We start from the raw sequence: 25619 nt of genomic DNA on the forward strand, positions 1-25619 counted from the left end.
ACCGCGACCGCCGAAATAATTACAAAACTGCAAGTTTACTTAACAAAATACTTTGTTGTTGCTTCGATTGGATTACAAAACTATAATTACAAATGAGAAACTCGTAACATAAACTACAAATAAAACTACCAACTAAAACTTTACATCTTTGACAAGAGAGAATGTCTAGAAAACGCTGGCCAGTCGCTCGATCTCAAGCAAATCGCCCAGGATCTCCTCCGTTCGCGTGCCAATCTTCTTGGCCACTTCATTGCGCTCCGAATTGGCCATTAAACGATATGACCAAATTAAATCTCCATCGATGACGCAACGCGATGGATTAATACCCTGCTTCTTGGAAGACTTGAGAGTGCGATATTCCTTGGGATTGAGGCCACATAGGTGTTCCTGGTAGGACAGGAGCACATTCTGCAACATAAGGAATCTTCTGTACACTTTCTCGGGCAGTGGCAGGCAATATCCCAGAGCTCCATCAAGGGTTCCATAAACGACGAAATGCTTGTTTTCGTACAGGAAGGGTTGGCGTTGATGTAGTCCCTTTTGATGGCACTGCACGCGGAACATGGTGTTCACCACCTGTCCTAGATGATAATCAGCCTTGCGTAACAGTTTCTGGCCTCCAAGCGATTCCCTGGCCTCTGGCTGATACATATACACAATCAAATTGCGCTCAGCATCGGTCACCAGGAATCCCAGATTTGTGTTGTCCACCATAAACTCAATGCCATAGACCTCCAAAGGATTAAAATCCCGCGAAGCCAGCGACAAAGTACGGTACTCTTCCTGGAAGCGCAGCAAACTTATAGATTTGTAAACATCGGCGATGAAGATCAGTGATTTCACGGTAATAATTTGGTGGACATAGATATTTGTATCTATGAAAGCCACACCAATGAGATCACCATCACGTAGCTGCCAGATATAGATCTTCTGGCCCAATCCAGTGACCAGAAAACCTAGGACATCGGATATTGCCGAAACTGGTCCTTTTTGCTCTTTCTTAAAAACTTCCTTTAGCTTAAATTTCGTCATGGGTTTGCCGGGTTCAGGGACCACTTCAATGATATCATAAATATGAATATTTCCTCTGCTGGTTATGTCCTCACTGTAGTTAAAGTTAGTTCCAATGCAGAGGTATTCCTTGAGACCAGATCGTGTACCTTCATATGACAACTTTACGATCTTAAAGGCTGTGACATGCTCCCAAGGCTCAAAGCTAATGGACGCATCCGGTACAATTTCCCAGGTTTCTGGTGATATTAAAACCATTTCGAACTGCGAGCCAATAGGATAGATGAACCTCTCGCCGCGAGTCTCCTCGGATAGCTCCTTATCTTCTCCATTAAACCGATAGTACTTGGTCATCGGCTCCTCCGTTTGGGTAATCAAACAGTAAACCCGATTTTCGCGATGGTACACAAGTTGTCGTGGTGTACATCTTAGCGGAACCTTTCTCACCGGCCAAGTAGAGTCGTAACTCAGATAGCTGGGAAGCACAGAGATCTTTAGTTCGAAGGTAGTGTCAAAGTACAAGAATCCATTGGGTATGTTCACATTGTTGAAGGCGGCAAAGCTACGGACATCTCCATTTCCCATCAGACGATGGATTCGAAGTTCTCCTCGGGATGTTAGGAAGACAAAACAGGGATTTACTCCACACACCATAATGCCAGATAGCCCGCCCACATTGGAAAATGGACGAAGCTTTTGAACATATTTCGGTTGCATTTGGTAGGATTCCATATCCTCTTGATCTTCATTCTCATCCAACTCAATATGCGTCGGCTGGTGATCCAGTAGATTTAGTTGCTCCACCTTACGGAATCGTATCTTTAGATGGCCCTTGGGATACCGGAACACCTGGTATATAAGCAGCTCTACACGAGTTCTCACTAATAGTAGAGGTCTTTCTCCATTTAGTCCTAAGCCAATGAGACTTAGTTCTAGTGGCAGCGGGGAGTTTGCATGCTGAGGCATACAAGCTTGGACAATACCCGCTTTGGAGTTTTCCTGTGTAGTCAGTGAAATGGGCACGAATTCCATGGCATCTGTGAGAACCATAGCTCCATTGCCCACATCGTTTACGAGGTAGACCAGCTTCATGTCCGGCATGGAGTAGATTTCCAAGGTTCCACTCTGACGGGCCACCACCAGCCAATAGCTGGGCTTAGCTTGCACTAGGAGACGCCTCCACCAGTCAGAGTTCTTCTGTTTCGACTGTTTAGCCAAATCTGCCATACTATTCATCTTAAAAGCATTTCCGGCATCGCCATAAAGAAGATCTTCCTCGTCCTCCACCTTCATGTTGGGTTCCGCCTTCATATAGCCCCCAAAGGTGTTGCCAAATCCATTGTTCGAGCTACCGGTTAGATTGATATCATCTCCTTTGACCGTGAATAATCCCGATAAATCTTTATATGCGGAGATGGCGATTACGGAGGGAGAACTGCTGATGGTGTGCTTGTTAATAGCCAATCGGGGAGTCCCACGTGTTTCTCTCAGCGCCAATGTGATAACCTGACCATTTAGCACCCGCAGGCAAACATATGGATCAGCAATGGATACTTGAACCACCGGCGAACCCACATCGATGGGTACATTCTGGATCAGGCGAGTTCCTTGCAGTAATCTGACATGACGAGTGGTTACCTGGGGGAGAAATAAAGAACAAAATTAAAAACGAACTGTATAAATAAATAAATTCTATTCAAAACTCACCTGAACAATGAACCGCTGCTGTCCGAGATTTCCGACATAAATGGTCGGCTGGTTAACCGTGAAACCCGTATTCTCGATTTCGTTGATTTCCTGCCCTGTTTGAAGAACCAAGGTAGAATTCTTTTGGGAAAGCAACATGAAATCATGTTGGTCGTGCCTTGTAGACTTTTTGGTGGCATCATCAAACACGGTCCACACATCGAGGCAGCCGTCTAACTCAAAGCTGGTGATGATCTGAGGATTAATGCAATTTACGAATACGGACAAGGCACCGTTTTTGCTATGACCAGTGGCTGCAACCAGTTCGATCTTCAGATCTTGCAGAGATTCCGCATGTGGTCGTAAGGTGACACCATCCTCTTCGAATTCCACTCTCTCTCCGGCGCACATATAATTGATGGGTGCCACGTTCATAAGACTGTCGCAAACCTCAAAAATAAACTTGCGCAGCTGGAGAACCGAGGTCTTAACACCCGAACCGTACACCTGAAATAAAAAGTAGTTTCGGGTTCAAAGTAACTAAAAGGAAACATATATTCTTTAACGAACCTCTAGTTCTTCATCTTCAATGCGACGAGACTTTGCTTGGGTGGGTGCCATATCCATTTGATCTACATCGAAAATCTCCTCCAGATTCTGATCCTCATCTTGAAGATTCCGTTGCTGCTGCTCAGCCTGCTGCTCCACATCATCCAAAGTAATGACTGTACTCTGATCCTCCTCTTTAAAATGCAACAGCAATGAATTTCCGAGACGTGATCCCAAGAATATATACTCCGAGTGAAGTACGCAAATGCAACTGGTCAGTACACTGGCGGCTGCTTTGTGGAAATGGAAGTTTCTGACTGTCCTCATTGAGTCAACACAAAGCGTGAGCACGTAGAGATCTCCAGTGCGGAGCGAGAGTACCAGCTTATCCACATCGATAAACGCAAAGTTAGCGCAGTCTAAACTAATCCGCACACCATCTTGCGGTTTTAGCGGGAACGCAGTGCTGTTGTCCGCTGAACTGTTTAAACTAACGCCATATGGAGGAACACTCTGGTTGAGATAGATTATGGCATTGACGGTCATTACCAGACAACCACCAATAGGTTTTTGGATGGGATAAACCTGGAAAGAAAAGAAGACGATAATTTTAAGTAAATATTTTTAAGAAAATAAACGGATTCCCATTATGTTTAGCAGATTTCAGACCCACCTGCTGACAGTCGAAAGGCAGACTGTTAACCGTCCAAATAATCGGATGCACTCGCTGCTGGATATTCAACGAAATGGCCACCAAAACACAGGTATCCGAGCGCACCTTGATTCTTCCCGGACAGGTGCGCACCGGCTCGTATAGGATTAGCAGTGTGGGTTCATAGTAGCCGTGAAGGAATTGTATATCCAGCACATTGTCGATCTTCTCGTCCAAATCCCGCAGTGCTATCAGATACGAGGCCATAATCGGCGTTCTGCTGACCATGGCTGTGGGAGCCTTTTTAATTGGCTTCACATCTGCCAATTCAATCTCGTCCAAGCTGTTGTCCTTACGGAATGGAAGCACTACCAGCCGTTTGCCATAGACCAACATCACGGCGCACCTAGAATCAGGATCCACCCGGACTGTGGGAACAAAATACCGGCCTGTCCAGCCGCCACGTATGTCGTCCTCCTCGAAATAATGAAGCGAAAGGGTCTTCAGGGCATACGTATCCGGATCGTGTTGCAGTACAGACAACTTGGCATCCTTGAAACTAATTAGCAGTGCATCTCGCATGGCTCCCGCCAAAGAGACGCACTGCAACGACATCACATTGCCGTAGAGGGAATAGGTGGCAAGACACTCCAACCGCATTTTCGGAGCTACACGCATCTCACTGGGATTCAACTTCTGTCTCTGGCCCGCCTCCACGTTGGGCGCTATCCGGTACACCTTCAGCACATTGGCGCCCGCCACCACAAGGTTCTCCTCCAGATTGTTGAAGAAGCGGCAAGCTATAGAAAACTCCAGCGCCGTGGCGGCATGCGTTTGCTTGCACATCGAAAACATTGCGATTGTGTGGTTAGCTCGGTATCGCAACTATTTAAAACATTATTAAACAATTCAGCCAAGTTAAACAATTTGCCGGCCCAAAACAGCAGCTGCGAAACTATCGATTGTGGGAGAAGATCTATCGGCCAGCTTATCTGAACTCGTTTTGGCTACTTTAATGAATATCTGTTTTTATTATAAGTTGGTATAAAATTTTTCAATTTTTAAATGTATATGGATTTTGTAACAACCTGCTATTCAATTTTATAGTTTTAGGATTATATATTGAAAAACATGTCTAGCTACTTCTTATTCAGTGCGGTGCAATACAATCGATAGTTTGCAGCCCTGGTGAGGGAACAGTGATTGCGCAAATAATTCCGCTCCTATCCGATGTATCGGATGCGACATCAACAACCCCATCGGACTTGGCACGGCAGCCAGAAATTCGAGCGTTTCGTGTTAAAAACTGGCTACGAAAAAACAATAAATAGTTGGTGTGATCAGTGCCCAGTGTGTTTAAAATATTAACTAAAACCATTTCATTCAATTAAACGCAGCTATTCTGCGTAGTGAGTGTGCGAGAAGGACGGGCGCTGGGCCCGATAGCCGTAACGTGTGTGCCAGAAAGGGACCGGCATAGTTAGCTAGAAAAGAATCATTTTGTAGCTGCTTTGTTTGTGTGTTTGGCATTCACATTTCCCCCATTCAATATTTAATTTAGTGAGCCATTAACGAGGCGGAAATCGGAATAATGCATAAGATAATGGTCTAGTAAAGCTGAAAATCCGTACAATAAATAGGTAAAAAACCCGAAGATAGTCTATTAAAATAGCAACAAAAGCAATTTTTCTACTTCTTCGTCGTACAATAGTGTGCGTGTGTGTGTTATGTCTGTAGGTGTATGTGTGTGCGTGCGTGAGAAAAAAATATAACCAACCAACAACTTTGCAGGTCGGCCGTTGTTGTAGTTGTTGTTGCAGTTACATTGTTGTTTTTATTTAGTTTTTGCAGCTGGCGAGCGTAGAAAATCGAAAGGAAAACTAAAACGATAATTAAAACTAAAACACAGCTAGCGGAAAATCTCCGAATAGCCGCAAATTCGATTCCATATAAAAAAAAATCACACGCACACACATCTAACGTAATACATGCAGTACATACATACACACAGATGGCAGTACATACATATACAAAGGGCGCAACGTTAAAATTATACAGACAGTTTCTGCCTTAAAATGGACTATACTGCTGGCCAGGTTAGTGCATGAACAATCAGGATTAATCATGCACTACACCAAATAACTAATAACTATTTGACATTTAAATTTCAATCAGGAAGCCAGTCTCCCTTGTATTTAACAACATTGCTGTAGGAACATACCAAAAGTAAATCACAAAAGCTGGCTTTAAACTTATATTTCATGACAACAAAAAGCAATTTTCCAGTTGAACGAACACTTTTAAATAGAATGTTTGGTTGGAAAAAAGTCCCACAAAAATATTATTTTTTTTTAATAAACATTAGTTTTTTGTTAACTATAATAATCACAAAAGGGTTAACACTTTTGCACGAACTTTTCTTTTACATAAATAAACAAACAAATTGTATTATGTTTTATGTCAAGTTCTATATTAAGTATAGTTTGAGAATGAGTTAATCAACCTTCTTGAAAACAAACAATAATTTTTGTGGAATAAATTACTATCTAATTCTAGTATGTGCGGAAGAAACTTGCCTGACATGGATGCATGGATCAAAAGTTCGCTGTAAATAGATTAGGCAGAGAGATAAACAATGAAAACAATAACGCCGGATACGACGACGGCGTCACAGCACCAACAACTTCTCATTCCACAAGCGGATCAGCATCACCAGCCGATGCTGCAGCAGCAGTCCTTGTTGGCCGCTCCACCGCCTCCGATTATAATGGAGCATGTGAATCTGGTGGACGACGACGAGAAGGATCCACTTGCGCTGGAGCAGCTGGAGGTGTCTCCCTCTACCAAGCACACGCACAGTCTGAGGTTAGTTTCAGAATCGATTTACCATCAAATCTATGAAATCTAATATTAATCTAATATCATTTTCAGACGCCACCTGCCACGCATTATCGTGAAACCCATACCACCTGAGAAAAAGCCGATGGCGCCCAGTGAAGAGGCAGTTGTCGGTCCTGCTACTGCTCCGCCTCAGCGCCTGATCTGCAGCCGTCGCATCCAGCAGCAGCAACAGGTCAAAGCGGCAGCAGCAGCGGCGGCGGCGGCGGCAGCAGCAGCAGCAGCAGCAGCAGCTGCTGCGACTGCAGCGGCTTCAGCTCAAGCCCAAGCCGCTGCCAGTTTTCCATCCGCCATCTCACCAGGTAGCAAGGCTGGTTCCTCGCAAGCTTCGACTATGCGGGAGGTCCTAGCCTCCATACCCGGATTTAGTGTTAAGCCCCGTCGGAGGAGCAATAAAAAGCTGACGACAGCTGCGCAAATTGAGCAAACAAAAGACGGAAAGATCGACCTGGAGACTCCAGACTCAATACTGGCCTCCACTAACCTGAGGGCGCTGCTGAATAAACAAACGTTTTCGCTGCTGCCGCCCCTCTATCAATATAATCTCATACAACTGCTGCCAAGCGTGGATCGCGAGGCTAGCGAACTGGAGCTGCCAAGCGGCAGTGGCAGTGAAGGTAATCCCTCTGAGGCTATACGGCTAAGTGCCTCTTGCCTGAATAACGAATTCTTTGCCCGAGCCTGCCTGGAATGGAGGGAGCGGCTAAGCGAAGGCGAATTCACACCGGAGAATCAGTTGAAGCTCAAAACAGAGGCCGAGCGAGAGAAGAACAAGCTGGATCCCTGGAAGCTGAAACACTTTGAGCCCTTCTGGGGCGAGAAGAACTCCAAATCCAAGGGAAAGCTAGAGAGCGATTCCAAGGATCAGAAGCTATTGGCCAGCATTAAGAGTGAGCAAAAACCACCAGCGACATCGCAACAAAAACCACAGCAACAACAAGCAACATGTGATAATGAGACTGAATTAAAATTTGATTTGGTAAGTAAAAAAAAACCTTTAATATTAAACTCAGATATATAGCATTGTACAAATTTCAGAGCACAAAGTGCGAAACGACAGCAGCAACCACAAAAACTACAGTAGCAACAGCAGTAGCAGCTAAAACAAGCACACCGGCTGCCCCAAGCAGCCAGAATAATGTGCTAAACGAACAGCAACGCCGTATACTCAAACGTCCATCGAGCAGTCCTTCGCAACGCAGACAGGCACCTACAACGATAGCCACTATAACACTGGACGATGATCCTGACGAGCTACCCAGTACATCGAAGGATAGTAAGCAGCCAAAGATGGCCGAAAATGTTCCTAATGTTGCGTCAGGGAATGTTGTAGCTACGCCAGAGGTTGATGTTGTGGATCATGCCGCAGCAGAAACGAAAATAAAAGATGAGCAGCAGCACCAACGACAACATCAGCCACTTATCAACAGTACCTGTGATAAAATTGAGCCATCTGAGTGCAGTGTGCAGGAGGTGATCGTTGCCATGAAACAACAAGCGAATGATATAGAAGATGAGAAGCCGGCTCTACCTTGCAACTTGCAAATCGCTATTGTTACCCCATGCCCACAAAAGCCAGAGACGTTGCCAACAAACCCGGAGGTGGTCAACCAATTTGTGAGCTACTTGCAAAGCGTTGAACTAACAGCTGGTAAGTTAGATTTTATAGAAAGTACTGTTCTATTAACTAACATATTCAAAATTGTAGATACCAAAGCGCCTTTGGACAATGCAAACGAGGCAGTAATAACGACAGAAACAAACAGCCATGATTTTGTTTTTTCAGATACCATTGACCACGGTTAGTTTCCCTTTTAGGCATTTCTCTGTATTAATCACTAATATTAACTTCATTCCCTTTAATCAGCCTATTTCCAAGACCATCAATCAACCATCAATCACGACTACTTCACTTCATCCTCATCGTCCAACAGTAATCATACTTATCTCTGCTGAAATTCAACGTTCTAATGTTCTTATTTTGCTTTGCAGCGGCGGCAACTGCAGCTATAAAACTGGAAGAGCAAAGTGATAAGCTGGAGGACACACCAATGCCCATTGCAAGCTCAATTTCTGGGTCGACGCCTGCCAGTTCGATAACCTCCACAAGCTGCACCTCGTCCTCATCCTCCACAGCCTCTATGTCATCTTCATGCTCTAGTAGCAATTCCGGCTCGACGACGACCGCGCCAACGACATCATCATCGACCGGGACAGCTACAGCTCCATTAACACTAGCGGCGGCAGCTGAATGCACTTTGGCGAATGTCCAAGCCATGCTCTCAACGGTGGCCAAGTTGCAGCAGCAACTTCCCGCGGAGTTAAACTCCAGTGAAATGTACCAGAATGTGCAGCACGATTGGAACTTTGGCGACATTAAGTTGAGCAGCTCTCAATCAACGGTAGATCAGCAGCAAAACCTCAGCCATGAAGCTATTGATCTAATGGATGTAGTGCAGGATGCCGACGTCATCGACGATATTATGGAGAATGATGTGTGCCACGAGGTGCTTGATGACGAAGAGGAGGAAGAAGAAGAGGAGGAGGAAGAGGATGAAGTGGTGGAATGTATCACGGAGGATCAGCAAGATCAGCAGATGATGGATGACGATAGCGAAGCCGTGCGCGAAATAGTGGACAAGCTGCAGCAACATCAACAGCAACAACAGCAGCAGCAGCAACACCAGCAGTTGCATATCCAGGATGTAGTTCAATTGTCTCAGCATTCCTTTATGCCACAAGCCCATAGCGAGTACGGAAACGAGGTAAGTTTGAACGAGAAAAGAATTTCTGGAAAGCGTAATTACAATTCATTTGAATACCAGATCGCGCAGGAAATGCTCTGCGACACTGTTCCAATGTCTGCTGCCGAAATGGAGGTGTCAAGCACAGTGATAACCAACAGCAGTAATAGTAACGACAGTAGCAACAATCTTAGTCTATGCAGCAGCAGCAACAGTCTCACAATAAATCAACAGCAACCAGCGCAGCAGCAGACTCAGCAAAACACTCAACCAACTGCATCGCAACAACGACAGATACTAGTAGACTCCAATGGTCAAATAATTGGGAATTTTCTGTTGCAACAGCAGCGCCAGCAACAACTTCTGCAACAGTTCCAATTGCAGGCGGCTGCAGCACAACAGCAGCAGCAGCAACAACAGCAGCACCAACAACAGCAAGCAACTAGTAGCAATGCCTTGACCAAGACATTGCCAGTGGCTCTTCGCAATGGAGCTCAACAGTTCTTGTCTCCTAATTTGCTTGCCCAACAGCACCAGCAACAACAACAACTGGAACAGCAACAACACCAGGCCGCTGCTCAACAGAAGCAACAACAGATTCAGCAGTTTGCCCTGCAACAAGCGCAATTGCATCAGCGGCAACTGCTGGCTCAGGCCGCTAACAACAATCTACTACAGCAGCAGCAGCAGCAGCAACAGCAACAAAATGTTGCGCCAGCGACAACGCAGCCTAAATTCATAGCTAAGCCATTGAATATCATCTCTATGACGCGACCTGCTAATGCATCGCCTACCATAGCAGCAACAACAGCAAATACCGCAACTATTCCGTCCGCCTACGCCAATGTTGTTGCTGTGACAGCACCGCAACAGCAGCAATCGCCGCCAGTACCTGCCCCCCAACAGCAGCAGCAGCAGCAAACAAACCAGCAGCAGCTGGCCAATCATAACAGCAATATGCAGCAGTTGCCCTCTATCCCCAATGTGCTGACAATGAAAACCCTGCCGCCATCGGGAGTGCCAACCACCATTGCCCAGCAAAGATTGCAGCCGAAAATGCCAACGGGCAAAGGTCGCAAGGCCACGAGCAACAGGCTGCCACCGGGTGCGGTCAATCTGGAGCGTAGCTATCAAATCTGCCAGGCAGTTATTCAAAACAGTCCAAATCGCGAGAACCTCAAGGCTCAACTACGACCACCTGCCGCAATTCTCAACCAGCATCAGCAACCGACGGCCACCACTGCAGCAACGCCTGTGAATCCTGTGACCTTGAATGTTTCAACAGTGGCTGCCACACCCATGTCAAACATAACGACGGCTAGTGGGAGTATGGCAGCAGCCGTGGCTGCAGCCCCAGCTCAGAATATTTTGAAACAAGAGGAGGTCTTGGTTAGTGGAGCAGTTGGTGCCGGAGCTTTGCCTGCTGGTTTACCTCCAAATGTAATGGGTGTCGGGCGTCCAGGAGTATATAAGGTAGAAGTTAGGAGAAATTTTATTGTTTTCTTTATGACTAAATATATCCTTTACTATTTCAGGTCATTGGACCCCGAATGAGCGGTTTCCCGCGAAAGAAATATGTTCAAAGAAAGCCCTCACCAACCACGCTCATCCGGCATGTGTTTACTCCCGGACCTGGCGGAGCTACAGCTACTCCGCAACAATTGCAATTACTACAGCAACATCATCAATCAGCTAGTTCACCGGTGACAGTGCAAAATCCTCAGCAATCGGGACCGGAGCAATTGATCCATCAAAATGGCAGCGGGCAATATGTTCTCGTTCATCGGGCAAATGTGGGAGCAGCTGACAATCAAGCGCCAAGGGCCTCCAGTGCACCACCGATGCATCAAAACCAGGTAAGTAATAATTTGGGATTCGTATGACTAAGCTTGCAATACTGATATTTTTTTTTTTTTTTTTTGCTATTTAGTTTGTCACTGTTCAGAATCCGCTGCATAGTCTGAACGGCATTCCTATGGGTGGACGCGGGCGTCCAGCATCGGTGGATACAACGGCAGGCAATAGCGGTAACGTTTTAGCGCCAACAATTTCCGCCACAGATACGTTGCATCATCATCACCACGAACTGCAGCAACAACAACAGCAACAACAACAGCAGCAGCAGCAGCAACAACATCAGCAGCCGCAGCCGCTGGGCAATGTGGGCGCCGCCGCGAATATTGTGCGGCGCAATATCGCTGCAGGTAAATTGGTGTATTATTAGTGGTTAGCGAGGTACGTCTTTCAAATCATCACACACAAAATCATCAATCTATTGGTCATGTTACCATAATTGGCACGCAATCATTAGTTTGTTGCATAGATTTGTTAGATTAACCTACGTGATCGAGTTAATTTTATGTGTTTTTTTTTAAATTTAAAAGTTGCATGTATAAACAGAAATTCTTCGATATCTTATTAAATAGCAGGGGCCCGTATAACATATATTATTTTATTCAATTTCAATTGTTTTAATTTCTCTTATATGACTCAACATTTGTCTTTATAATTTCATTGTTTAATATATTTTCTAATATTTATAAATGTTTGTAGAACTTCAAGACGTTTATCAAACATTCTGTTTACCAAAAACGGTCCCTGCTAAGAATTTTATTAATAAATATGTTAATATTTTATAGATTAGTTATTTTATTAGTAAGTATTAACCATAGAGTTTATTACTGCTTAGTTTCTTATATTCTTTAAATTAAAATAACAAAATCCTTTCTAAATAGGTTCAAATATCGGCTATATTGACGGCGGTAATACCAACTCATCGGCGGTCGCTCTCATGGAGGCTGGCAATAACTACATAGTAACGACCAATTCAACACCATCTGCAGCACCTTCACCTATCAACCAGCAGCAACAATCACAACAATCTGCAACACAACATCAGCATCCACTGTTGCAATTGCATCAGAGCGGGGAGAACACACCGCCAGGCATCGAGACAACAGCAACATCAAATAATTGCGCCTGCTCACTAAATGCAATGGTTATCTGCCAGCAGTGCGGAGCTTTCTGCCACGACGATTGCATCGGTGCGGCCAAGCTGTGCGTCGCCTGTGTGATTAGATGAGATGGATAACGTATTATAGTTACTTAGATACCCCTATCTTTAGACGATCCCAGTAGAGAGAATCCCCGAATGTTTGAATTGTTGTGAAGTATATAGCAATTGAAGAGCAAAGGCGAAAACCAAGTGTACAACAAACAGAAACAGAAACATAAGAAAACAAAACAACGCAAGTGCAGAGGCTTACGCACAGACGCAGACCATACATAAATGTATATTATAATTCATTTGCAATTCATGTAAACTAAGCAAACTGGCAATTCGTAACACTTTTTGTATAAAGAGTAGGGAAGAGATGGAGTTAAGCCTAAAATGCAAGCTAGTGTTGTGTATTTTGTGCTTGTTGCATATCCCTTAAGATACTCGTTGTTTTTTGTGATTGTTTAAGGATATCACAAGCACTCTAAAAACAAAAACAAACAATAGAATTCGATATGAAAACTATAATTTAAATAACGGCAAAGCAAATATGAACGAAGTTGATGATAAGGGGCATACATAAGTAAAGCATAAAAAACAACTAAAGAAACTAATTCTAATGTAAATATTTATGTTTTAAATGTAATTTATATGAAACCATATAAAGTACATACAAGAATAGGTTAGCATATGGATTCACTTACGTCTGATGACTATATTTTTATAATTTATTCGCTGTATGTGCGTGATTTGGTTGGTTCGATTTTGAATATACGAACTTGATCAATATACTTATTGTTAATTAAGTATACTTTAATTTACTGTGTAATTTATGAAATATTCATAATGTATTTTGAAAACGCTTGGGCCCCAGGGCTTAGGCTTTAATTCGTAATTTTCTAAGTTTAGTATTATCCACCCAACAACATCCACATATAGACACTCACCCAAGCGATCTAAGACTCTCCACGCCCACATTTCTTTAGCATATAGCTCATAAACATAAATGTAAAACAACACGTAATTGATTTCAAAAACAAGACCCTATAAGTTAAGCTAAACCTGTTGATAAATATAAAACAAACAAAAAAAAAAATACAATGAAAATTATGAAAAAAGTGAAAACAAGCTATTAACGGAAAAATGAAAAGAGTATGAGGAAACAATACGAATTATAGCCAGTAAATCAACAGCAACATCAGCAAGAAGCACTGGCGAGATAAAACCAAATTCAAAACCTAAACGAAGAACAACATTTTGCTCCTAGATGCACTCACCGCAAAATTAACCAATAAATAAACATTATTACAAATAAATTTTGAAAATAAGAAAGTAACCGTGGAACTATAAAAAAGTAGATGGAATTCCTTTTAATATTTTAGTTTGGTCAATATTTTATTTGGGAGAAAAATTCAAATTTTGTTCAGATGGTGTTTACTCTACTTTAAGACTCTACGAAGTATTCAGTCCATTTCTAAATGTTAGAAATCATCCAACTAATTCTCTTCTAGGCACGGGCATCCTTGTAATGTTTCTCCTCGTCGGTCTTATCCAACTTAATGGAGTATTTGCCGATCATCGAACCCTCAACGTCGGCTTGGCCTTCGGGATCGAATTGTGGGCCATCTCCAATATCCTTCATTTCGTCCTTGATTATCCTGTAGCCATCCTTATCGGCGATGTATTCGACATGGCGTTCCACATATCCATCAACATAGCTGTATGAGCCGCGGACGGTGCCTCCTTCGCGCTGCTCTTTCCTGGTTATTTGTCCATCGTTGATATTATCGATCACTTTGGAATCGAAGTTGTATTGGGCATTTTCATTCTGATACTGTTCCAATGCCTCCCTATCTAATCTTTCCTGTTCGGTTTCATCCCGCTGAAAAGTACAAGGAGTATAATTAGTATTGACAAAAATAATTATTAAAGATTATCAAAACAAAACAGAGTTATTAAAAAAAATAAATATAAAATAAGTTGAGTAATGCGTATCAAGAGGCTATAGCCTTTCGGTCAATTTAGCAGATACGCCCCCTTTTCTGTTAAATTATTCATGTATAACTTAAATATTTATATACAAATATCTACATCAGTTTCTAAGCTGAATATCTAAATATTTTGGTTCAGTCAACTCGGCTTGGGGATTCCCTTTTTTCCAATGATCAATAATAAGATCACAAGTTTCTAGTTCACACTTTAATGACCATTGAACTGTACATCTATTCAAATTTCTCTCCCCCGTTTCTCAGAATGGTTACATAACTTTAACGATTTCTACGTTTATACCAGTTTTGTATTCTCAAGAAAAATAACTAAAAAGAAACCAAATATCAACTCCAGAATTTTAACAAGATCTCAACTAAGGAGCTTGACAATCATAACATCTTTTCAATTTGTAAAATCTTGATTTCTGAGCTTCGTATAAACATAGACTGTGCGGGAATGACTCAACCATCAATAAAGAAGAAGAAATGATAAATTCATTACGACGTTTTGACACATTTTCCCCTGTCTTGTGTACAAGTGCATGAACGGAAATAGTAATTGAAATGTGTCAATGTAGCTTAGTAGATACTTTTTTTTTAGGTTGATATCTTACGGTTGTTCTATACGCTTTAGGGATATGGTAATAATCCGAAAGTTTTTTCTTGGTGATAAGATCATGAAGCAGTATTTAGAGTATTATAAAATATTTACAATATTGAAAGTTTTTATAAAAAAAATGCATATCTACTTCTAGTTATGGTAAGGTAGCGTCTTCAAGTATCGCTTATTCCGATCCTGTTTGTATGTAAATTCAAAGTCAAAATGATAAGTGATTTGGTGTTGTTTTTTTTTTGCCTTTGTTTTAGTACCTCACGTCAAGGCAAGTTGGGGAGGTAAAATACAGAAAAAATAAAGTAAAAATTAAAAAAATACAAAGGCAAATAAGCTGAAAACTTGTTCGACTCGAAACCACCGATCGGGGCATATAAAGCCCGATGAACGGCAGTCGATGTTGACTATAGTAACAAAGCGGACGTTCAACTATCATCATGGGTAGGTCCAAATATCTATATATAAAAATATATATAGCTATAAATATTCGCACGAAATGCGGAACCACTAAGAATTCGGTTTTACACATTTTTATATAATTTCAGTTAAGCTGGGCTTTCTTTTGCTAATAATTGCTGCCTGTGTGGTTGCTGCCTTTGCTGCGGGTGGTAAGTTTGCAAACTTTTCAACTCTATCAGAGCTTTTCCTTATGGTCTCCCTCTTTCGGCAGATTGTCCTTCATCCACAAAGGTTCAGAACTGTACTCCAAAATGCCTGCATGACAGCGAATGCAGTGCCATTGGAGGTAAATGCTGTCCGAATTTGTGCAACGGACGTAGCTGCGTGCAACCAAATTTGCTAGGAAATTCCGGAGCTGATAAATCGCCCTTTGGCAGCAAGAACTGTAAGTTTTCTCATAGTAATACATATATTTTTTTAATGTTAATTTTATGGCGGTCTTGACCTTAGGAAGCTTATAGCCAATTAGGCAAATTTTTCAACAAAATATTTACATATTGGTTAAAATGTGATACAAAGTTAAAAATTTTATTTGTAATTTGTATTACAACAAACTAAAGAACATAATAATTAAATAGAACTTTAAATTTTCTCGTTAAATATTCAAAATTTTTAAAGGAGATTTTATAAAGCATTTACTTAAAGAAAACACTAAAAAGGATATATAAACCAAATTTTTTGATATCCAAAAAAGAAAAAAAAACCATTCAGTTTTAATGACGTTATTAATTTCTCTTTTTAGCTGGAGCCACTGGCAGCTATTGCGGCAATGTCAAGTGTGGCAGCTTCGAGAAGTGTGAAATGGACCGCAGCACCAAGAGACCCAAGTGCGTGCGATCGTGAAAAACCCAACAGCAACATTAACAGACACAGGAACAGTTTTCGCGTTATAAATTAATTTTCTTTGTCACTAAATGGAATACATTCTTTGGTCATATCAATGTCTTGTTTTATATATTTTGTTTTAATATGTTATATTTTTTTTTTAATATTTTTTAACACTCACGGGAGGGGCTGCAAGAGCGAGGGCGACCAGCAAGCTGGCGATCAACACGAATTTGAACATATTTTCTGGGGTGGTTAAACTCTCTGCACTGGATGTCTTTCGCTGCAAGCGACTTTGGACTGTGGATCGTTGAGCGGCTTGTGGCCGGGCTTTTATATCGCACTTGAGACCTGGCCAAAAGCAGCAGCAGCGTCGGCAGCAGCGTCGCCGTCGCTTTGCTTTTTTTATACATCTTTTTTTTTTTTTATTTTTTTCCCTCCCGAGAGACTTTTGTGTTTACATTTTTGACAAGCCAAAGATCTGCCATGCGGCGGTGTTGCTGCTGCTGTTGTTGTTGGGGGAAAAACTCAACATCAACATCAACCAAAAACTTCAAATGTAATTTTGCAATCGTTGCTGGGCGAAGCTGCAATTTGTTGACTTTCGTGTAGAGAAGAAGATCGAACTGGAATCGTATATATATATATATATATATGTATATAGTGCATTGCGTAAGCATCCCCATCTCCAAAGTGCTTCAAGGTCAGTTGGTCAACCAGTTTCCACAAAAAAAGCTGCTCCAAAATGGTGCACTTATATGAGTGTACCTCACCCATTCTGCCGCTTCTTCTCCTGCCAAATGCTCTGTTTCTTCAGGTTTTATGGTCAACTTATGTAATTTATGTGGAGTTTTGTGCAAATTGAAAGCACCTTTCGTGTGTATGTATATTCGAGGAAGTAAGTGGAGCATTACGTTGTATGTCTGGGGCACCCTTTTCGATTTTTTATATATTTGTTTTTGTTTTTTTTTGATTTGGCAGCGGCATAACAGCTGGAGGATTCCGAATCGAAGTGCAATTTTCGGGGCTCACCCATGTATGTATCTGGGGATCTACAGTGGAAAAATTGAGCAAGCTACGTGTTTGATTTAGATATGGTTTAATTGAATTACCATTTTATTGGTTTTGGTCAAAATTGGGTGGAGTTGGTATGGTACATGGGAGAAACTTGGCTCTTGAGAAACATGGAAGTGTGTAAACTCAAAATTAAATGGGTTAATAAATGTGGGAATCAAGTGGCAGGTAGTTTTGAATTAATAATCATAATTACGGCGTTTGTATGTTTTTTTTCAGTTCTTCTGGCTTCCTTATTTTTAGTTTTAAGCATTGTTTTGACCACAAAATTTATTTTAATTGTCATAACATTTTTAATAATTTCCGTATAAAGCCTTGTAATTACTTAATCAAAGTTTAAGAAGCAAATATAGTCATGGTTATTAAAACAAAAAATAAAGACAAGATGGGTTAGATGAACATGTAGAAAGAGAGTATAATTTATTGTTATAGTATTTATTATATAAATCTTAAAATATATTAATTAATAGACATTTTTAAAACGCTCTTCCTTTAAGTAACTTAAATTTGCTGGAACTTAACTTGTTCAGAAACCAAAAATTTATGAAGCTGATATAAAATCATCATCTTTAAGCAATTGTTTTTTAAGTAGCCTTGTAAAAAGTTGAGTAGCTTAAATTGCACCTAATTAAGGTAACCATATTTTAAGGCAAATTTAAGCTGCACTTGAAGGCAAATTAAAAATGCACAACGAGGTTGATGCACTCCAGTGCCTCTATCTACGTAAAGTAGAAATTCAAAAAAAGTGAATTCTTTGCTGTTTTTTTTTTTAAGAATTTCACTCACGTAGCCTTGAGTTCTGATTACTTTTTTGGGCAGGTCCAAAGTTTTGTTTTGTGTGGCCCACAGTGCGTATGCTTTATTTGCTATACTTCCGTTCGTTCCACTTTCAATTCGCCTTCCCCCCCGACCACCTTTCACCATGGTCTTTCTATGAATCGCAGATGTAATAACAGTTTAGTAAACTACTTTTTTTTTTTTTTGTTATTATTTATACTGTATTATTGTTACTGCACGAATTTCGAATTTGATGGTATCGAGATGGTAGACGAGTTTTTGAACTCGTTTTTTTTTTGGCTTGGAATTGAAATCAATGTAAAAGGCTCAAGGTGAGAGACCGCTTCCAGTCATCAGGTTTGCTAGTTTTACCGATAAATGTATAATTATACATTATAGGCTTAATGATGCCCAATGAAAGAAAGAAAGACTCTCAATGATACGTTTATGGACAGAAGAAAGAGAGCGGTATTGGGTTAGAGTAAGAGATAGATACAGAGAAAGAGAGTGGTGGTTCAGGAAGAAAACGGAAACAACTTCAAACATTTGCCATATTTATGGCTCTATTTTGACTTTGCCTTCGCAAATTAGCACGCTATCACCACCCTCTTCACCCACTCCCTTTCTCAACACACTTCAAGTCTCTGCCCCCCTCTCCTTTGCCAGCGAAGAGTGGTCCAAAAGAGAAAGGGAGGAGCAGTCTCTTGGGCGTTACATTGACAAATTGTTTTGGCGCTCTCCTTTATCGCCGCTTTTATGCAAATTAACTTCGTATTATATATATATATATATATATGTATGCTTTTTTTGTGGGTCTTCAGCGCCACGGATTTAGCTCAGGGCTATGGCAATTTGACATTTTCAATCAAAATTTGTTAATTATTTATTTGTGATTATGAGCAGGCCATACAAATGATGTCTTTCGGGGCGACTTTAGTTTCGGTTTTCTGTACGCTTTTGTGGGCGATTCAATGACCTTTTGATTTGCGTTTTTTTATTTTTGGTCATTCATAGAAATTATAAGCGGAATTATGTTAATGATTTGAATAATTGGTCTGATATCCATCAACTTGTTGCGATTGTGATTAAGTGGTTCGTGTGGGAAATTGGGCTAAGTGGGGTTTTTAGGTTTTTATTGTAAATATTAGTTATTTTCGTTTTTAAACTAGTTTTTAAAAATGTTTAATTATTCATTTTATGAACTTTAAAGAAATTTATACTTTTAAATACCGAATATTGCTAGAAGAACTTGCTAGAAAATTCTCTATGGTCTGCTCAAAATACAAATTAGATATACCTCCTTCAAGTCTCTTAAAATACAAAAGTTTATTGAATTAAATGACTTTTTATGGGCTAATTCCGTCGAGATTGAGTCTGTTAAACTGGCTTATAAAATTCAGCACACCGTTAATTTTGATTATGCGATTGCTCTAAACACGCTTCTGGAAACTTGCCGGTATCATCAATGAATCACTGGCCTGCATATCAAAATAAATCCGATTTATAAGCAATCGCATAAATTTTCAACGCGATGTTGTCACTTTAACAGCTGTCCACGCACACAAACAGAAACACACACACACGGAGACAGACACTTGGCAACAGACAAAACACACCCACATATACACTTGTTTCAAGGACACTGAGGCAAAAGTAACCAACTTACGTATCAAAATATGCATAGTAAATGTGTGCATGAATGCACTGAGAGAAATTTGGTAATGATTATGTTTTGATTATAAAATTGGTTTCGAAATTTCACTAGGTAATTAAATATATTTAGAAACTATTGGTTTATAAAAGCTTTTTATTTGTTTTTATATCTTTTAATACAAGCTTAAATAGTAAATATTAGCTCATCTTATTATGTATGGAAAATTTCACAGAAAGATAATTTAATTTTCATGAAATTTAGTCAAAGTCCCCAAATTTTCCTTACTGTTTATTTTTAATTTGAATTTTAAAAATATAATTTTTTATTAGGAAATAATGAAGAACGTTTCGAGCTCAAGATATACTTTTCAAATTTCAAATCTTTCGATTTATTTATAGATTTTTTCTCACTGTAAGCCTTGGTTAATAAATCCTAAAACTTCTATTATAGTGTTATTTTACATTTTAGCTTTCTATTCTCCAGTTTTTCTTAGTGCATTATTTATATACATGCATATATAAATATATATATATACAAGTATATAAGATATGTTCGGGGCATATATATTTGACAGCTGACATTTAGAAGAGGAGTACGAGCTAAAAACTTGAGGCCTCGTGCGTGCGAAAAAAGGAATGCAATAAAGCCAAATGTGCGAAACAGAAACATCCAGAAACAATACAAAAACAACAACAACAACGCACACACATTATGCACAGACACACACATTTGCATTCCAAATAGTTGCGAGTGTGGGTGTGCTAGAAAAAGGGAAGAAAAGGGGGGACATAGTTAGATAGGGGAGAACATTGGGTGCCTTGGCATATGTAAATAGAGTGGCAAATATTATTGGCCCAAACACTTTCTAAGCCCACAAAATATGCAGAAAATGGGAAAGACATTTTTCGCTGTTTACTTAACAAGCCGAAGGTTTCCTTTTTATAAAAAGGCAATTGAATTGCTGTTATTATGGGACTTTAAGTTGTTAGTATTAAGTTAATTAAGAATTATTTCTATTTCATTTTAAATCTTGAATTTTGAATCTTATATAAATCAGATCTATAAATTTCATTTCTTACTTACTTTGCCCTAAAAAAAAACACCTTAGCCTAGTAACTAACTACAATACCTACAACTTTAAACACCATATCACTAGCAGCTTTAACCCTCCGTTCATCTCGTTGTTAATATTTCATGGTCTTGCATCGCAGCTTAACTCCATGATAATTGCATTATTCACAGTGGTTGGTGTTGTTGTTTTTGTAACTGCTGCTGATGCTGCTGCTGCCCTTTTCGAGCCTGGTTGAAATTTTTTACTTGACCTACCTCAAGGCTTATGGAGCACTTAGCCCAGTCAGTCGTTTGTTGGTCAAAGAGGCGCGAAGAGCGGGGCATTTCGTTTCGGAACAACTAAAAACTAAAGCTTATGGGAAAGCTTGTTGATAAGCTCTGTAATGGCGCCATATGCAACGAGAAAAAAAAAACAATAAAATAAAAACCGAAAAAACCGCGTGAAATGGGGGAAAATGCTAGGAAAACTCATGAGGGAAAACGGGAATGGGAAAAGAGGACAACAAGAGACAGACTCACTAAGTGAGAGAGCCAAGTTATCAAAAGTAATTATCAACAAAAGACAGCAACAATGCCAAGCGGCAAGCGGCTTACACAGGACCTCTATAGGGGGTTAAAAGGGGCTGAGGGAGGAGGTGCGGTACGAGTCCTGGCAACATGAGTAAGTCAGCGTTAATTAAGTCAGGACACAAAACAAATGGCCAGCGCATCTAAAAATGCATTCCATTCCTGCAAAATTTGCATTTGTTTTGCGGAGAATAGGGAGAGCTCTTTTTTGGGGGATTTTTTGGAAAAGATAGTTTAGATTTAGTAGAAGTTGGTAAAGAGCGATTTGTTAGTTAGAGATAGTCCAACATTAATATTTTATTGAATTATGGCTTTAGTTAGATTTTAGTTTGGTTTTATGATTTCGTTGGATGCAAATAAATTTCAATTTAGCTGAATTATGGCTTCGATTTTAATCCATAACTTGTGTTAATTTTGGGATATATTTTTTATAATTAATGAGGAATATTTGAAGTTATTTTGTTTAAAATTTTAGCCAATGAAAAGTCTAGAAATTATCTAAAAGATAGATAGTAGATATACCTCTTAAAATCCCAAACTGTTAGCAGCTTAAGATTGTAGTTCATAATTCAATTATAATCCCATTAAAATCTGCTTAAATTATATAAAAATTAACCCAATTCGTGTCACGACCTCATCTGTGGGTATTTTCTCGTTTCTAGACAGCTTTTGGCATCTTTAAAATCGCATTAAAGTTGAAGAGCTGCGCCGGCTGTCAGGCAGCATTGACCCTGCAAAACGCACACACAGATACCCAGAGACAGAAACAGAGACAGAGACAGAGACAGAGGCAGGGACAGACACAGAGACCGAGACATGTGTAATTGAGGCAGCAATTTAAGCTGCATCATGCAACATTGCCAAACCGGAAGTGAGGATGCACCACAAACACTAGCACATACATATTACTATAGAGAGAGGAGAGGGAAGCTGGAGAGGTTAGCGAGTGCATTGAAACTTGAGGCCGGTTTTCGGCCTGGTACTTGGTGCTTGGTACTTGCTGCCTGATGCCTGATGCCTTTATTAAGCCAGCAAATAAAATCCCAAAAGCATCAAGGATACACTCGTACTCATGCATAGTCAGGAGCAGCGACATCAGGAAGGCACTGAAGGAAATAGTTAATGGGAGCTACTATTTTTAATATCTTTAAATAAGAATATTTTTAAGGCGATTATAGAAATTTAAAGCATTAATATAATTGAAAATAAGTCTTAAAGTGGTAATATTTTTAACAAGATATTTTAGTAATCATATCCTTAATTTAGAATCTCCTCATCGCCTGATAAGTATAGATCAGCCAAATCACTTTATTTACCGATGATAATGGATAGCTAAAAGTATATATCATTAAATATCTTATAGTAGTAAGATTAAGGATCATTTCCTATATATCCTTTTTCCAGTGCCTTGAAGTAGCAGCCCCAGCAGCAGCAGCAGCATCGCATCCTTCACATGTTTTGTATACAAGCCCAGGCAGTTGCAATTTATGCACACAACTTGTCAACGCAGGGCGGCGGCTTGAATGGCTCGAAGGGGTGATGAGGTTGTGAAGACAGCGGTGACGACCCACGGGGTGAAGAAGCAATGAAGGAGGGTTTGAAAAAGCGGGGAGGGTTCACAAGTGCTGCATTGGTTAGCCAGATGAGTGGTGGGGGAGGGGGAAAGATGTGGCAGCAAGCAATTTACACCGCACAATGCGTTGACACACGTCGTCCGCAAATGTGCGGCCAGAAGACAATAGAGAAATAGGGAGCCCAGCTAGCAACGAAGGATCCCAAGGATCCATGGATCCAGAGCCAAGACGATGCTTCCTGCCTCATTAAGCCAGAAAAGTGTCAAATGTCCTGGCAGTGGCAGTGGCAGTGGCATGGATGAGCAGCCAGGAGCTCATCTCGTTCAACTTCACTTGCAGTTCTAATCTCGAGCCTGAATTTACGACTTTGCTGCACTTTCCCTACTCAGCCAGTCACCTTCAGCCTCTTCCTTTCCCTTACCCTCATCTCATAATTCACAAAAGTGTTGACAATGAAAACGAAATTCCCATTAAAATGCAATATGTTGCAGCAACAGAGTCTCACTTGGCCCAGGACAAATGTTTATCTGGCCGAGAGAGTATCGAAAAGTGGCCAAAAGAAGGTTGAGGGTTCTGGGCTGGCCTATGTATTTTGCACGAAATTTATGATTACATTTTCTGTGTATTTAGCCACGTAATTCGATTCACAGAATTTAATTGAATCGAGCAGAGATGAAAATTATGCAATTAAATTCGAATTTGGGAAAATGAATTGAGTTTTAATAAAAAGATGATTATTTTTAAGAGCATTGATGAAGTAAATTTAAATTTCGAATCCCACAAATTGCTTGTGATATCTTTATAAAACGAATCTAAACAGTCGTATTAATTAAATAAACACGACAGGCATTTATTTGTGTTAACTAAGCTGATTTACATAAATGCCGGAAATTATTCTTTAACTCCTGTTTGATTTATCATATATAAAATATATCTCTATACGCTGGCAATTGAATTAAAATGTAGAGAAGCAACAAATTAAGGCAATTATTTGTGCTGAAATTTAATTTATACAGCTTGCATTTCCTTTTGCTTGTTCAAGGCTTTTCCAATGAATACAAACGCCGCGGGGGCATTTTGCGTGGCAGGCTAATCGTTCTTTTGATCATTTTGCGGTTGATATATAAGCTGCCCAAAGGTTAAGGGAGAAATCTAATTAAGTCTACCACAAAATATTTAAAGATATTTATGCAGAATTTTGGGTTATAAATCCAAATGGTTTTCCGTAACAATGATGACCTTGAAATCAGTGCGCACACAGGAAAATAAAACTCCCCTTTTCGTTTCTTTGGGGGGGAAGTGCAGTAAAAGTTTGTGAAATTGCCTCTCAAAATTGCGTTACGCATAAAATAACACATTTTCCGGCTCACTTGGCTGGGAAAGAGCAGGGCCAGAGCCTTATGCTCAAGGATTATGCATAAAATGTTTGAGTTTCCTTTTCCCTGCACATATGTACATCTATATATATATATATATCAAAATCGGAGACAAACATCAGCAAAAAACCGTGAATTTATTTTTGTTTTACTTTTTTATTTGCTACACATTTTCGTCGTTGGCTAAATAAATTGAATTATTCCAACACGCAGAAACATACTCAGCCCCACATACTGACGTTTTTTTCCTTTTTGGGAGTTTTTTTTTGCCACGTGGCGTATGCGTTATATTGAAAGCCAAAGTCAAACACTTTTCTTCTTCATTTCGAGCTTGTTGCTTTGATTGGCTGCAGCTTCTGTTGCTTTTACTTGTTTGATGTTTGCTAAACTAATTTGGCTGAAGCAGCAGTATAAGCAGCATGAAATAAAACGGGCGAAAGTGGCAGTAGAAGTAGCACTGGCAAAAGTTTCCCCTTACCTACCGTTTGCATATCAAGTATACGCAACGTTGATTGGATTTGTAAACTGACCAAGACACTGTCCTTCAACCTCCTATGGCTCTTGTTTGAGGGGCAGAGGTTGGTGTAGCTTAATAATCATTTCTACTTAAAGCTCAGCATTGCCCAACGATTTAGGTGCACTGAGAAAAACTAATTATTATACATTAAAAAGAACTTTAATTTACGTTTAATATTTAAAAATGTTAAAACAAATTGAAAATATAAAAAAAATTTAAATAAATTTTAAAATCTTCCAAATTCAGCATACATATTTTTTCTCTGTTTAGCCACAGTGTCAGGCTAACTTACGAACTCTGTGCGTGTGTACTTCGGTGTGCGGGTGACTGGATGAGTGTGCGGTGGATGGCGTTATCCTTGGCACGTCCTGCAGGCATCGACGCTGGGCCTGTCATGTTCACCTCCGCCATGCAAATCTGACAAGATATGGCATCTGCTCACACTCTCCGTCGCCGTGTGTTTGTGCATACAGATATTGCATTTTCGGTAAGCTGGAGATGTTGCTTTTGGCCACCAAGGAGAATGGGTTAACACCTTCGCACCCATAATCGTTCACATTCGAATCGTAAAAAAGACAAAAGCCAG

General features: G+C 40.3%; 4 protein-coding genes across 6 annotated transcripts; 2 read left to right on the forward strand and 2 right to left on the reverse strand.

Moving 5' to 3' along the window:
- Positions 1 to 34: 34 nt before the first annotated feature.
- Positions 35 to 4862, reverse strand: LOC108106470 (cleavage and polyadenylation specificity factor subunit 1). The gene is made up of 4 exons (XM_017213543.2): positions 3920 to 4862; positions 3268 to 3831; positions 2719 to 3204; positions 35 to 2649 (listed from the first exon to the last, which is right to left on the reverse strand). Exons 1-4 carry the CDS (start codon positions 4751 to 4753, stop codon positions 166 to 168), a joined length of 4368 nt encoding a protein of 1455 aa, XP_017069032.1. The 5' UTR covers positions 4754 to 4862; the 3' UTR covers positions 35 to 165.
- Positions 4863 to 5126: 264 nt separating this feature from the next.
- LOC108106469 (polycomb protein Asx) lies at positions 5127 to 13874 on the forward strand. 3 transcript variants are annotated; one of them, XM_017213539.2, is made up of 11 exons: positions 5128 to 5538; positions 6455 to 6763; positions 6830 to 7775; positions 7835 to 8447; positions 8505 to 8597; positions 8664 to 8729; positions 8789 to 9561; positions 9622 to 11013; positions 11076 to 11396; positions 11471 to 11744; positions 12276 to 13874. In XM_017213539.2, exons 2-11 carry the CDS (start codon positions 6534 to 6536, stop codon positions 12620 to 12622), a joined length of 5055 nt encoding a protein of 1684 aa, XP_017069028.1. In that variant the 5' UTR covers positions 5128 to 5538; positions 6455 to 6533; the 3' UTR covers positions 12623 to 13874. The 3 variants fall into 3 exon arrangements, with proteins under 3 accessions (XP_017069031.1, XP_017069028.1, XP_017069030.1); XM_017213541.2 differs by having other exon boundaries at positions 11471 to 11775; positions 12276 to 12360; XM_017213542.2 differs by lacking the exon at positions 8664 to 8729 and having other exon boundaries at positions 5127 to 5538; positions 11471 to 11775; positions 12276 to 12360.
- A 28-nt stretch (positions 13875 to 13902) lies between these two features.
- On the reverse strand, positions 13903 to 16738 carry LOC108106472 (larval cuticle protein 1). The gene is made up of 2 exons (XM_017213545.2): positions 16605 to 16738; positions 13903 to 14420 (listed from the first exon to the last, which is right to left on the reverse strand). Exons 1-2 carry the CDS (start codon positions 16662 to 16664, stop codon positions 14046 to 14048), a joined length of 435 nt encoding a protein of 144 aa, XP_017069034.1. The 5' UTR covers positions 16665 to 16738; the 3' UTR covers positions 13903 to 14045.
- On the forward strand, positions 15461 to 16539 carry LOC108106473. Its single transcript, XM_017213546.2, has 4 exons — positions 15461 to 15580; positions 15685 to 15747; positions 15810 to 15983; positions 16341 to 16539. Exons 1-4 carry the CDS (start codon positions 15577 to 15579, stop codon positions 16439 to 16441), a joined length of 342 nt encoding a protein of 113 aa, XP_017069035.1. The 5' UTR covers positions 15461 to 15576; the 3' UTR covers positions 16442 to 16539.
- Positions 16739 to 25619: the final 8881 nt, after the last annotated feature.

The sequence above is a fragment of the Drosophila eugracilis genome, unplaced genomic scaffold (assembly GCF_018153835.1).
Source record: "Drosophila eugracilis isolate 14026-0451.02 unplaced genomic scaffold, ASM1815383v1 contig_81, whole genome shotgun sequence".
In the NCBI taxonomy this organism is placed as follows: Eukaryota; Metazoa; Arthropoda; class Insecta; order Diptera; family Drosophilidae; genus Drosophila; species Drosophila eugracilis.